The 15,291-nt window shown below is 39.8% G+C and overlaps 1 protein-coding gene across 4 annotated transcripts in view; it reads left to right on the forward strand.

Moving 5' to 3' along the window:
• Window positions 1-4,499: 4,499 nt before the first annotated feature.
• The window catches only part of MLLT10 (MLLT10 histone lysine methyltransferase DOT1L cofactor), a 221,131-nt gene continuing 210,339 nt past the window's right edge, over window positions 4,500-15,291 (forward strand). For 2 of the 4 annotated variants that reach the window (XM_077808199.1, XM_077808204.1), the window contains exons 1-2: window positions 4,618-5,035; window positions 9,408-9,487. In XM_077808199.1, the coding sequence (XP_077664325.1) occupies window positions 4,867-5,035; window positions 9,408-9,487 (249 nt within the window). In that variant the 5' untranslated portion in view covers window positions 4,618-4,866. Of the gene's footprint in view, window positions 5,036-9,407; window positions 9,488-15,291 lie in introns of all 4 variants that reach the window. The other 2 variants (XM_077808198.1, XM_077808197.1) reach the window with 2 other exon arrangements.

Raw genomic sequence — 15,291 nt, forward strand, 5'->3', positions numbered from 1 at the left:
AGGCGTAATATTCAGCACATACATCAGATACAGTCTTAGATATTATTACCTATACTTGTATAATCTATAACTGTATAAGATATAACCCACAAGATAAGAGGTGAATTAATATTAAAACATTTTAATTATTAAAAAAATGTACTGGTAGAATAACATGTACTGGTTTGATAATTGGTATTCATGTATTGAAGAAAATAGAAAACTATACTTTTTAGTGGTATAACTTATGAGCAAACATACAGCAAAGACTAGATACATATTTTAATATGGATTTCATAGATATGCTATGTCTCTCATAATTGAACATGGCTAAATTTGTTGGATCCAAGCCAATCTGCCATTGAAAACACACTATGTGCAAAGGTCAGAACACAAGTCACATACTCTCTACAATGTGTAGAGTGACCGTTTTGCTGCTTCTTTCCTAGGAATAAGCAAATAGCCATGATTAACATTTATTTTGATTAAGGCTATTTGTGATGTTAACACATATAAACAGAAGGCAAACAAAACTCCTGATGTATTTTAAATAGAAAAATATGAACAATAGTAACCTATCTACTGAATGTCAGGTTATTGTAATTATTCTTCTTTTTAATTACATGTGTTTTGTTGTACATCACATCCCTTTGCACACAGGTAAAGATGAAAGCTCTTTGAATATAGGCTCAATTAAAAAATACAGTCTAAAATTTCTAGGAAAGACTTACTTTCTATAAAGAAGCCAATTCTCCTACCCAGAAGTCCAGAAACACAACTCCTAAATTTATCTCTTGTTTTTGAAAATAGCATATAGGATGAAGGCATTTCTTTGCTTTGTGTGCTATTCCTCAATTTTTTATATCTAAGGAATCTTCAGAATATTGCACCTGCTTTAATTTTTAATATGCTGTATTTCTGTCAATTAAATGATTAAAGAAGAAAGGCCCTTCTTTCACTGAGCAAGCACAGGATGTGTTTTTGTATACCTTAAGAATGTTTAGCAAGATTTACAGAAAATGTTCTAAAGTGGTATTTTAGAACTGTTACAGGAAATTGCTAATTGGTAATCAAAAATATAAGTACTTTTCTCTTTTTTGTCAGTGAGTCTGGGGTACTGCACAAAAATACATTTAATCACTGAATAAACTGTTTAACGTTTTCTTGAATAATATCTTAAACCTTTTTTTAAAAAATTGCCAGTTTGTAAGTACAATTCCCATTCACCTCTGGGGATAAAAATAAACAAATTATTTGAGAAATTTAAAATATAAAAATAATACAGAAAAATGTATCATCTTACATTGTACCCTTTTCCTCATCATTTTACTATGTTAAATTTCATGTTTTGTAGACACCTCTTAGTAAAACAATTGTATCTACCCTTTGTACACAAGCTAAATTGTAAATGATTAATTCATATTCATTTAATTATTTTCCTTTTTAATTATTATAATCCCACATATATGTGTATAAATCACTTTAAGGACTGACTTCTTTTTCCAAAAGAAAATCACCCCCCTGTATCATGTCAGTGCTTATTAATCACTAGACCCATAAAAATATGTGACAAGATTTTACTTTCTGATCCCATAGCTTGTTACAGGCACACTACTTGCAGTACTGCAAGTAGTACTTATTTTATGCATTTCTTCTCTTTTGCATTTCAAAGATCTCCTTCAAATGATTGTTTTACAGAAATATCTAGAGGTTATCTAAATTTTGCCATCAAATATTGCACACTGCCACAAGGTAGTGATCATGGAATCTCTTTCAGCCTATCTAATGTTCATTCCATCAAAGGAACTAAACTACAATCAATTAAAAATAAGCAATTTCTTATTAAATAATTTAGAGTTTCAAAGTTTGACTGCATTTTTACAGAACGAAAGTTTCAGATTGATCAATAGTGAAGTGGCATTACATTGTGTTAATGTATTGTATAGATAGATATAAAATATGCTTTTATTTGAAATGTGTGAAATTTTTACAAAATATATTCTTCGTGAAATCTTTGACAGGTGTTGCATTATGATTTTCTTTTGTGACAGCTTTCAGTTTTATGAAGGGCCAAATCTTAAGATAACTAATATTACATGGAGAAAGATCTATGAATTGTAACACCTATTTTTGAATGAATAAATTACAAAATTAGTATCTTAAAATACAGTTACCTTATTAGGAAAACCTTCCAAATTGCTAACAAACTAGGAGAGAACATTGTTTCTAATTTTTAGTTGGAATATAAGTTTTTCAAGCATGGATATGTTAACTCACAAAACCACAGTATGTTTACTATATTATCATAAAAATACATAGATATTTATTTTCTAATATTACCTATCAGGGACATTAAGAAAAATTTGCTTTTATACCATGATTTTATTGTTGTCAGGTTTAACAAAATAATTAGGGATGCTGTTTAAATTAGATGTCATTGTCCTGACAGGAATGAAGAAGGCCTCGGACACTGTGATCTCTGACACTGTATCAAATAATTTGTGGCTTTTTAGAACTTCAGAATATGAATTCCTTTATTCCCAAACAAAATAGTTGGTGTGCACCTGCAATTTTCAGATTATTTTACAAGCCCAAAAAGCAATCAAAATAGTCTTGTCAATATGTCATGTAATGTAAACAGTTCTACATTCTAACTTTTATTCTGTTATAGTTCTTTTGTTTTGAAGGGAAGACACTGGGTGATTTTACACAAGCTGAACTATATTAAAGTCCCAAACTTTTATGGCAGCTTCTTCTTAAGAACAAAATTCTAATTTCTATACATTACTATATATGCTTTTGAAGGAATTTTCAGAAGATTACAGATTTAAATAGGCCTGTTATGTTAATCAAAATGTTTAGCTAGGGCCTATCTATGTAGGAAATGACCTTCACCACTTCTTTCCCCCTCCCCCCAGTTCTTCCTCCTCTATCTAAATAATTTCATTTAAAACTTTGTAGGAGAGAAAGAGCCTGACCTAAGATATCCTGCGCACAAACTGCATTGCATACTCAGATATCCCAAGGGGCTAGAGAGTTGTGCACATCCCTCCTCCCCTTCCACACAGCTGCTCTTCACGAACCATGCATATGTGCAAAGGTTTTATTATTTATTTATCAATTTATAAAACACATCCAACCTCACAATTTCTGGGTACAGGTAACAACACTTTGAACAATACATATAATTTAATAACATTGGTTTAAATAAACGCCAAAATGTTACTAAGGCAGCCTTACAAAATCATCATGAAAATTTACCAGGCCAATGTGCAAATTCCGCTTGTCTGCCCTTTAGCATGATAATGAAAATAAATCAGTGATATTTTACTGGGAAATAAAGAAAGAAAATTATTACTGGCCCTAGGGCAAGTGAGGGAACAGAATTTTGCAGGGCTGTGTTTAATCTCTCTATACTCCCAACCACCACCACAATTAGTTTCTTCTGCTACAGCCATACCTGCTTACAATGGAGAATTGAAAAGCCTGGGATTTTTCTCTCTGCTGACCACCTCAACCACCCCTTTCCCACAGTTTCTCTCCACTTTTTGAAAGAGACAGAAAATGAATTTACATTAAAAACAAAACAAATCTGGGAAGGAATAAACTACCTTTAAGTAAATTTAGAGAACACTTGTGCTCAAGAACTGTTTTTGTGTAGGGCCTGTAGTGTCTGGCATGTTGTATCTTCTGTTCAACATCACTTTCACAATGTGGCACTAACTGCCAACCTGCAGTGCACCCACATTACAGAAGTCTTTTTGGGGGCAAACGACCAGAATTAATAATGATAATTTATTATTTGTATTATCATGTATTAGTTCATTAGTCACGCTGAGGGGGGAAGAAACAAGAGAGCACAGAGTGCGTGCATGGAGGTGGGATGGGTGGCAGTGGGAATGAGTCCTGCTGTCATACTTAGGAGGACAGTAACGAGATAGTAACAAGATTTTGGAGGGGGTCTGGGCGGTGGAGCAGGAATGTACGTATTAGTGCAGCAGTCACCGCGATGGGGGTGTAAAACGGCTCCGGTTAGCCAGAGCCCCACCACTATGAGATTTTACAGGCAGGTCTGAAACCCCCCCACATTCCTGCAAGGTGGCTGGCCTGCGGCTACACACAGCTCATTGCACAGATAATAGGGATAACACCCGACTTAGGCGTGCCAGGCGGTGGTGTGTTGGGCCCTTGCTCCAATGGTCAGGCGTGGGGGGGCGGGCTGGCCGGCCGGGCGGGGGGAGGGTGTCCCTCAGGGGCCCAGGCAGGCTGGCAGGCCCGAGGTGCCGCTCTCTGTGTGCTGGAGCAGCGCCGCTACGCAACCCAGCCCAGCCCGGGCAGCTCGCACATCAGGTGGCAGAGACACTAGAGTCTTCCGGCTCGCGCGCGCGCTCTCGCTCGCTCGCTCGCTCCCTGCCTCCCTCCCTCCCTCTCCCACACGCGCTGGCGAGGGGCGGCCCTCCCTTCCCTGAGCCGGCCTCTGCCTCGCGCACGCTCTGTCTGGGTATTGGTTAGAACCGTTGGAGGGTCAGAACTCCGCCGTTGCTCACGTTCCACTGGCGGCCCATGAGGCACCGCGAGGTAGCCCAGACCCAGGCCTTCTCCACAGGGAGGTACAGCGCGCCTGCGCGCGGGCCTTGCTGGGTTGCCTGTCTGCCTGTAGACTGCTGTCCTCAGTGTGCTGCCCCTGTGTGCGTTCGTGACTGACTGATTGATACAGCCCGGGTGGGGGCGAGGAGAGACTCAGCCCGCGGACATGGGTCCTAAATCACTGCTGTGGCGGCGGCGGCGGTGGCGGCGGCTGAGTGCCTGAGGGGGAGCCCCGGCCGGGGGAGGGAGAGAGGCAGGGGCGCTGCTGTGTGCGGTGTTGACGGTGTTTTTAACCCTTAGATGGTCTCCAGCGAGCCGCTGCTGCTGCCTGTGTCACTGGAGGGCGAGTTCTCCAATAGCATGAAGGAGATGATCGGCGGCTGCTGCGTGTGCTCCGACGAGAGGGGCTGGGCCGAGAACCCGCTGGTATACTGCGACGGGCACGGCTGCAGTGTCGCAGTGCATCAAGGTGAGTGAGTGCCCGCCCCCGGGCCCGGCCTGTAGATTTTCTCCTGCCTCCTGCTACCTCTCTCCTACCTGAGACCCTCCTCCCCTTACCCTCCCCTGCCGCACACCCTGTGCCCTGCACCCCTTCCTGACCTGCCCACTGTTCCTCTGTCCCCACAACCTCCCTCCTGCCTGCCTTCCTCTCAACCCCGCTTTCCCACTGCTTCTTTTACTGTTTCTTCCTGAAACCAGCCCTGCACACCCACACCTCCCCCACCTGCACACCCACACCTCCATCCCCACCCAACACAGTTTGTGCCTCTTCCTTCCACAACAGCTCCCTCCCGCACTCCGGTTCCCCGAATACCTGCCCCTGCCATATCAGCTGCTGTGCCCCCCACCCCCCCATACACCACCCCCATTTCCTCTTCCTTAATTAGACACGTGTTTGAGGGAAGCCGGGACCGGAGAGGCTGGGAGGAGTCTGCAAAGGGAGACTCGGCTGTTATGATTGCCTCCTCTGCTTGCTTCTTTTCCCTGAAAGTTTGCAGTGTTGTTGTAGCTCTGTTGGTTGTAGCGTATTAGAGAGATAAGGGGGGTGAGGTAATATCTTTTACTGGACCACCTTCTCTTGGAGAAAGAGACGAGCTCGCAAGCTTACACAGAGCTCTTTTTCTGGAAGAAGAGCTCTGTGTAAGCTCAGATGCTTGTCTCTTACCAACAGAAGTTAGTCCAATAAAATATATTACCTCACTCTCTTGTTGCTCCTTCCCTGAATGTCATTTGGCTGATAGTGTCTGGTAGATATGGAGACTTCCTGTTGTGATGGTTTTGGCAGCAGGAGGGACTGGTATTACTTACTGGAGTTAGATTTGTTGGATTAGTGGAGAAAGAGAGTGGTTGGTGTCCAGCTCAGGGGCTGTGGTGCACAGTGTATACATGTGATTATTTTCTGCTGTCATTGCATTGCCTTTTCTTTGGGAGGAGGGGGAGAGACTGGATTGTAGTATTTTCACCTGACTAGAAAAGGAACAAAATGATCCTAACTTCTAAATGAAGAGCAGAAATAAGGAACTGTAATAGAGGTTAGTAGTTTCTCTTTCCATCAACACCAAGCTGACTGCATCTAAAATAAACGCTGTGTCCTCTGATGTTTTTTTAATATGTTGAACAAGTTAGAACAGTGGAGAAGCTGAAGTCTTATATCCAGATCATTAGTCTGAATACCTGAAATTGTTTGTTACATTGGGTTAGATATACCTTGTATTTGTGAAACTTACCTCCCAGTTCATAAAATGAGAGCGGGGGCAATCCAGATAGAACTGCAAAGGAATGAAATTGTCCCTTGTAAAGAACTTGGTGTCATGAGGTGAATGGAGGCTGAAGAGTAGCTTGTGTAATAAGTCTGTTTTTGATTCAGAGTTGCCTTATCTTCAGAGTGGAGTTGACGTTGAAAGGTGTCCCAGTTTGTCTATAGTCATGCTTACATCAGGATTTTGGGTTTTTGTTTTGATGTGGTTTAGAATACGAAAAGAATGACCAGAACATAGATAGTATTTGTTTTCAGAAGGAGAAGGCAGTCACTTATGCCAAACTGAGTAAATTTTAAACAATATATGTATCCTACCTTTGCTAACACTAGTTCAGCTTGGTAAGTGTTGGTAACCTTGGGAATCCTAGGGTCTTAAATATGGTGCTCTGATGGGATCATATGATCGTGTTGAAAAAGGTGGTATCAGCCCTTCTGTGTTGATTCTCAACATCTCTGTTGCTACTGGAGCTAAACTAGTGTTAGCAATATGGGGAAAGTTTTGGAAAATGCCCCTAATATAGACAGAGACTCTTAAGTTGGATATAACTGTATTGCAGCCATGTCTGTTCAAGTTCAAATATGGAAGGAAGGATGCAATTTCAGGAATATAACCTGATGATGATACTCTTAAGGTTTTGAGGTCAAATCCTATTGTGGTGGTTGCAGAATTACTGTATTACAGGTGTAATATATTTTGAGTGTATGTTAACAAAAATGGTGCACATCTTGACAGTTGACGTTGTGGAACTGGTAGAAGAGGCACTTCCGTTATAACAGATTTTATAACTGTCCAAATACTCTTTGCAGCTGAATATTTTCATACTACTTATTAGTCTAAGAATTAAACATCTCCTTTTTTGGGAAGTTTGAGTTAAAATTATTTGGCTATCTGTGAAATCCAGGCATAATTTTTTCTTATCAAACTTCTCAGATACCTAGTTTTCACTCTTGTCTAGTTCAAAACAAGCTTCTTTAAAACTTGCCAGTGATTTAATTCTCTAAGGAGATAAGTGCTCCTAACAACTTTGAAGAAACTTTGTCTAGCAATAAAAAAGGTGTAAGCATAAGGAAGTCATGTATTGAGCAATAAACTTTTAATTTGTTAATGCAGAGAAGTGATGTTCAAGATACAGATACAAATATGTCTGGAACTTTGCTAATTTGAAATGTAAGATACGCCACTTTAGACGCTGCCTAACTGTGATGGATCTGGACCTGCCTTGCCAAGCCCTCTCCGTGAATTGCCCCATCATTCACTTCTTTATACCATATGCTATGTGCCTCTGCACTGTCTATTGCCAGTTTCCAATTGTGTGTGCTGAGACAGGGCTTCAACAGGAAGATTGTCAGATTTGCTGTACTGCTTCTGATGATATTTTGAAACTTCAAACATTGTAGTGTATATTGCTTTGACTATGCAAACAAGTCACAATGCTGAGTTTCTTTATTTGGGGGAGTATCTCTCTTTGTGCTTGTCTTTGCCAATTTTAGTTAATGGTAGGACAGTAAAGCAAAATGTTTTCCCTTTATTGTGGCTATATTACAGAACTTTAGCATACACCAATCAAAAAAGGGATGTCCAATATGTTTTAGTTTTTAATACTTGAATAGTGCAGGTGACAATTTGATAACTGATTCATTATTACCTGAATATGAATAGACTTATGTAGTAGGTGGTTGGACTTTTTTTGTGGGATTTAAACTTCATGTTTTGCATATCAGAAGACAATGTTTATGTTTTACATTGCATGTACTGTTTTTTTTCCCTCTAAGTTAAAATGTAATGCTCAAGGCATTCAGAGTACTTTACTAGTTTGAAATCCCCCTTCACTCCTCCTCTTTGTTTACAGTTAACTTGTCAGGTGTCTTTTTAATCACTACTTTTTACTTCACTGCATATTTAGAATTTGAAAAAATCTGACACTTTAAGCAAAATGCAAAACCACTGGGTTCATACAGCATTGGGGATCTTAAGTGTAGAAAGTCAAATGCAAAATTATTGCTCCTGTGGAAAACATACTTTGACTTTGTTGTATGTATGAAGGCATACAAAATACACACCCACACCCCTCCCGCCCCGTACTTGAGATTCCAAGAGGACACAGTTCGTGGTGCTATGAGAACTGTTAATTTGAGTTTCCTGTTCTGCGTATTTAAAATCTGAACTATAAACAGGTCCTATTAGGACCCTCTTTTGTTATACACCATACAAATACAGACCCCAATTCTGCATGGTGATCTGGACAGGCAGACGTGTATAGCTACATGGAGCCCTTCTGTAGTTAGTAAACCCTGCATATGGGAATAGGGATTCACATGTGCAGTTCTGCTTTCAGAATCAGGACTATAATGGTCTTTCCCCCAAGAGTTTACTCTGAACTTGATTGGACTACTTATGTATGCAAGTAATTTATAAGTATAATGTTTCAGGGATTGGGGCCTTAGAACGTATTGTTGCTTTAAATCCAGTTTTGATATTCTTCAGTTCAGATTTGTCATATTTGTAGGTCCTCTTGCCTCTTCAGACAAAATATTATTTCTTCATTTAGTCTTCAGAATACCTTATAATTTCAGCAATACTCAAGTGCAGGAAAAGTCATCTTATTGAAATTAAAATGTTAGGTTTTTGTGACAGTTTTTTCCCAACTATATTCTATTTTAGCATGATTACTTTTTCTCTCAAAAATATAACTTACTACAAATGACAGATTTTTGTTATTGTAAAGTTATCTTTTTATCCTAAATTAAATAGAAAAACATATTGCATGTAAAACATCTATTATATTTGAACAATTTTTGTTTTTTTCCCCACAATGTACGGTAAACTGTAGTTCGTTTTACTTAATCAGAACAAGTATTTTGCATAAACTTAAAGGTTAATTAGCTTGTACTTGACCACTGGCTTGAGAGGTAGTTTTGACAGTGTGTTAGGCATAACATGTTTTACACATAGAAGTAGACTTACCCCATCTGTAAAGTGCTTCAAGCTCTGCTAATGAAAAGAGTTTATAATTGAGCAAAGTATTACTGTATTGTAGTACTGTATTATGATTGCTAAAATATTTTATCTTGTCTGAAACAGCTTGCTATGGAATTGTTCAAGTACCTACCGGACCTTGGTTTTGCAGGAAGTGTGAATCTCAGGAAAGAGCAGCCAGAGTGGTAGGTGCTTTGTTTATTAAATAATACTACAAAATTGCTTAGTAGTAATGTTATTGAGCATTATTTGTTGAACTTTCTATTATAATTCCATGTTAATTGGACACCATCAGTTTGAAATACAGTTTTTTTAAAAAAGTTAAACTAGCTTCAGGTATTACATCTGCACCTGAGTATTCCTGGCCATTTTTGTGGTTTTACAATCACACTTTCCAAAGTGGTCTCTTCCTCATCCCTGCTTGTATTGTGTAAAAGACCCAGATAAGTAGGGGAAACTGATTAACTGTATACTAAAAATCTTGTGAAGTTCAAAAAGTAAACAATAAGAAGTGTGTTATGAAAGCAAACCCTTAAATCTGCAAGTGTGATGGTCAAATGTCGTTCCTCTGCTTGCATAGCTGTCTAGAAAAAAAAATCAGAATTAAACTGGCTGTATTACATTGAACAGGCCAATTATTTGTGTCCTGCTACCTCTTTACTTTAAAATAATAGACTAGAATTTAAGAGCATTAAAATTTAGGTGTATGTTCTCCCACTGAGGCACAGTTGCTTTACATGGTTAATTGTCATTAATACTAATAAGGCAAGTAAATCTGATTTGGTGGGAGGCTAGGTTTCATTGTTTCTGTGCACTAAAGTTTTTCTTTCTGCCATAACGCTTTTAAGAAATCATCTAATTGCTTAGTTGATGGGCAGATGAAGGTAGCTGGCACTTATTTTGTCTACTAATAATTTTAAAATTGCACATTTTTATACGACAAGCAAATACAGTTTTTCTTCCTCTCCTTGTCTGTCACTTAAAATATTAGATTGTAAGCTTTTTGAAGCAGGGGCCATATCTTTGTGCTTAGTATGATGTCAAGCAGAATGAGCCCCCAGTCCTGATTGGGGCATTTGAGCCGTGATATGAAAAGTTCAAAAACATTGATCAGTACAGTGTTAAAAAGCATTCAGAGTTTTAACTAAGTTATCCATGTTTTATGTAATTCATTGAGACTTCTCAGATGTTGGAGAATAACAAAGTTAAACAAAGAAAGCAGGTGAAAATTGTCTTATCTGCCTTAGTGACTTAAGGATTTCAACTGTCTGTACTACTGTTTTGTTAGTTCTGGAAGAGTCTGTTCTCCCATTATTGTATTTAAAGCCAAATGTTTTACTGGATGGATCCAATTACCAGAATGATTATGTAGTCTTCCTAATATTTGGTAAGAATTAAAGGAACACCATAGTATTAGTTTTCTTATTTGAAATGCTTCCATAACATGGCCAGGGCTCTAGCCCTTATTCATAGTAAAACTTCGGAGGGAATAACTTCAGTAAGGAAAAACATGAGTGCCAAGCTCCCATTATATGTGCCACAAATGTTTGTTTCAGAACTGTATATAAGCTGGGTAGTGTGTATGTTTCCTTAGGTAGCAAAAGAAAAACAGCAACACGAAATCCTTTATAATAAAAGAAAAACAAACCCAAAAGAAAACACCTGCACACTATTGTGGGTGTAATGGAAAATAATACTAAAGACTCTGGTGCAGATCATGCAATTTACAACATTGAATGGCTGGCTGGAACTACACAGAGCCTTGTTGACTTCAGTGGGGCTCCATGGCATATGTCTACACTGCAGTTGGGAGTTAGTCTTCCAGCCTGGAAAGACAGACGTGTTTGTGGGGCTCACACTAGCACTCTAAAATAGTTGCATTGATGTTGTGGCACTGGTGAAGGCTTGCACTAACCACCTGAGCTTGGAGTTGGGGTAGGGAGGGCTGAAGCTTGGTTGACTAGCCTGAGCCTTCATTAGTGCCGCAATGTCCACAAAGTTGTTTTTTGCATGCTAATGCTAATCTGTCTACCTGGGCTTGTAGATTTGCTTCCAGCTCCAGTGCAGACATCCGTGTGCAGGCCGAGTAGTCTACCTGCATGTTTCAAATTGATGGAATGCGGCTTTTATGCCTATTGATCAGGATCAAGTTTTAGTGTTGTGATCATATGAATGTAATCTTCAGTATTGTAGTGGTTGCAGATATAGTTAAAATTGCAAAAACAATTTCCGTTATTGTCTCTTCTGTCTCCTTTCTTTTTTTCTTAATCTTATAGTTTCCAAACCATTCACTTTTAGGCTGAAACTTTACTTGTTTTCTCTTTGGGGGGCATAGGGATGAGAGAGAATGTGTGCAAACACACTTCCTGTCTTTGAGAATTAACACCTTTTTTTTTTCTTTTTTTTTTAAAGAAAAAGTAAAGTATAACGCAAATTATGAAAAATGAAATTTGGCATGTAAATAACGAGCAGCACATGCTTTGCTAAATTGGGGGGATGGGGAAGAAAATTGAATTAGATATAATAAAGTTACAAATATTTCAGAGTGCAAGATTGTACCTGTGTAGTAGCAAATTCCTTCAGTATTCAAAAGGACACCAAATTACATCACACTTTTATCTACATTTTTACCTTCTTTGTTATTCCAAGTAATACCTAAGGCTACTGTAACAAATAGAGAAGTCACTTTTTCTTTTTTCAGTTTGCTTTGTACAGATAATAGAAAACCCGAGCCTTTCACACTCCTAAGGTCTCTTCCAACCTCAATCTTCTATGATTCTATAACTTCTTAAACAAAAGAGAAGGAAAATGTAACTGTAAAATCATACATTTTTAAATTGTCTCATTGATTATAATATCTGAAGCTACCTCTAACTATTTTTAAAATGGATTATATCTCAAGTTGATGGTGTTCCTTGTAAACTGTGTAGCTATAGAGCAATGCCGTGTTTTTGCATATATAGCTTTGTGTGTGAAATTACTGCTTTTCCTATCTAAGGCCCTGTGGTGTTGACCAGTGGTGTATTTCCTGCCACCTAGACATGTGCCTCATCCCTGGAAAATCCCTGCTGTTGACATGAATGACTTCTGCTTCCTTTGCGTCACCTGAGTGGTGGAAAGGAAGTGAAATAGGGCAGAGAAGGCTCCACTGACTGTGGACCCTTAACCTTTTAAAAACATTTTATCCTTGGGCTGAAAAGGATAGAAACTAGCTCCAGGGCAGATCACATAAGGTCAGGTAATGGCTGGCCTTGGAAGGCATAAATTCAGCCCTTGTGCTCAAGGACCAGTGCAGTGTGTGTACTACCAGTGATGAAAGATATTTCAAAAATGGTGCGAAAATGGCACTATCCCAGTTCTGCCGTGACTGGTGAATTGAATCTGATGCATGTCAAAATGAAGTGTAGGTGCTACTTCTCTCTCTGGGTGCATTTTTTAATGCTTGGTTGTCCACTGGTCAGTGCCTCAAAGTGAGACTCTGGTTCTTAAAGCCACAACAGAATCTTTAAACTTGTATATGCCTTATTTATCACATCTAAAAAGAGCTACTAATGCTTTAGCTACTTTTTGTGTACCTAGAGTTTTCCCATCTGTTCATCTCAGTGTAAATATAAGTATTTATCTAGACTTCTAAATAATGCATCTGTGCTAAAACCTGGGCACATGAACTGTTCGGTCTTTAAAATATTGAATAAAAAATTCAGATTGATGTAGTGTCATCATTAATATTCTACCTAATAAACAACAACTGAGACTTCCCCACTCATCTCTCTCTTCTCAGAAAAACTGAGTTAATAGGTCGGCCTTACTTTGTGCTCTAATGGTCAGCAGGCTTTCTGACTGTTGACCAAAACAGGGAATAAATTATATTGTGAATTGTTTTCCCACTATGAAAACTGCCCAGCCCTTGAACAAAATGTCTAGGGATTGTTGACTTCAGTATTCTAGCTAATAGCAAATGTTAAATGGCTACCACACAAGGAGAGAGAGGTAGTCTATAAAATGCACAGGATTCAAACCTCAAGGGGCTTTTATAAATATAAACCAACATCTTGAGTGGCACCTGGAAACTATTTAGAAAATAGTTTAGCTCTGAAGCACAAGTGCAGTATGTTGCCTGAGAGAAGTACCTTTAAGCAGATAAAGTGTTCAGCTAGGCTTGAAGTGTAGTCCCAGATTGAAAGTAATCCATTCTGGAGATAGTAGAGGCTTGGATAACTGGTGAGAGATCCAATGAAACTCGAAGGAAGATGGGTCTTGGGGAAGAAAGGGCCTAGAGGATGAAGAGTGCTTTATCTGCTTGCTATCTGAATATCTAGATGTAACTGAGGAATGCAACAGAACCTCTAAGCAGAGAAATTGTGTAACAAAAAGCGAAGAAGCTCTCTAAGTAGTTGATGAATTTCTGCAATCTTTTGTGGTTGCTTCCCTTAGCCTTTTGACATTAATTATGGAAGGTAGGTCTCATCCAACCTTTCACTCAAATTTAAATAAGGAAATATTCCTCCTACATTCAGCAGGACTTTCAAACTTCAGTCTTAACTAAATATTGGGAAATTGATAGTCTGGGTCTTGTGAACGTGCTACTGCACTGCCTGGAAAGAAATGCAGTACTGAGTATCATCGGCATACTGTTGAACTGCATCCCAAAGTGTCCCTTCTCTAATGACCTTCTATCCACACACCAAATAAGAGGGCTGACAAAGTAACAGCCTGTGTGAGGAAGCTGTTGGGATGATGACACATTGTCAACACTGGCATTTGGACCGTCGTGGGGGGAAAAATATTCACTTCAGTGCAAATACAGTAAGTCTGTTCCTGCCAGGGTCTGCAGATATGTCAATGAGATCAAATGTATTTTATGGATTTAATAGAATCTGCATGTATTTGATCTTTGTCCACTTCCAGGAGGACATCTTTGACAATGGAGACCAGGTGCAGTCTCCATAACATGCCAAGCTGTTTTATATGTGGAGTATTCAGGTTTTCCTTTCTACTCCTGTTTGCCAGAAGCTGGGATTGGGTGACAGGGCATGGATCACTTTATGATAACCTGTCTGTTCATTCCCTTAGTGGCCAATGGCAGGTGCCCCAGTCAGAGGACAGGATGCTGGGCTTGATGGACGTTGGTCTGACCCAGTATGGCCATTCTTATGTTCTCATGAGTTACTTGCTACAGCCTTCTCAATTATCTTTTCCCCAGTAGAAAATGTGTGGTGATTAGCAAGTTTGTTAGTATCAAGAGATGATTATTTGAGCACAGAGTTGACAATAGATTCTTTAAGTTTTAAATTCTTCTCTCTGGGGGAAAAGACACCAACAATCTTCTGTAGTAATCCCCTTGACAACTGAGAGTCCCTTGTAGTAGTGACGTCCCCAGAAACAATTCCTGTGTGGCTGCTTCTTAGCCCTGGTCTACACTAGGGGTGGGGGATTGATCTAAGTTACGTAACTTCAGCTACGTGAATAACGTAGCTGAAGTTGACGTACTTAAATCGACTTACTGCGGTGAGTCGACTGCTGCCGCACCCCGTCGACTCTGCCTGTGCCTCTTGCGGCGCTGGAGTACAGGAGTTGATGGGAGAGTGCTCGGGGATCGATTTATCGCATCTAGACTAGATGTGATAAATTGATCCCCGCTGGATCGATCACTGCCCGCCAGGTGAGTTGGTCACCTGGCAGCCATGCCCCAGTCACCTACCCAGCACCCTGGCGTGCCTCACAGGCACCTCCTGCCCAGGAACAAGGAAAGGGCTCGGGGACTACCAGTGCCATGCAGAGGCTCAGGATGGGCCCAGCTGCTACCTTGATGATCCCAGTCACCCCCCATGAGTCCCAATCCCTGGGGGTAGCAGCAGGGCCAGCACTCCAGGAGACCCCGCAGCCATGGATCACTGGGTGCTGCAGCTCGGAGTGGGAACAACCGTAAACCCTCCAGCCTCCTCCAGCTGCCCTGGGAGCTGCTGCATCTTGGGTCCAGCCCCTCTTC

This window comes from Eretmochelys imbricata, chromosome 2, assembly GCF_965152235.1.
Source record: "Eretmochelys imbricata isolate rEreImb1 chromosome 2, rEreImb1.hap1, whole genome shotgun sequence".
Taxonomy (NCBI): domain Eukaryota; kingdom Metazoa; phylum Chordata; order Testudines; family Cheloniidae; genus Eretmochelys; species Eretmochelys imbricata.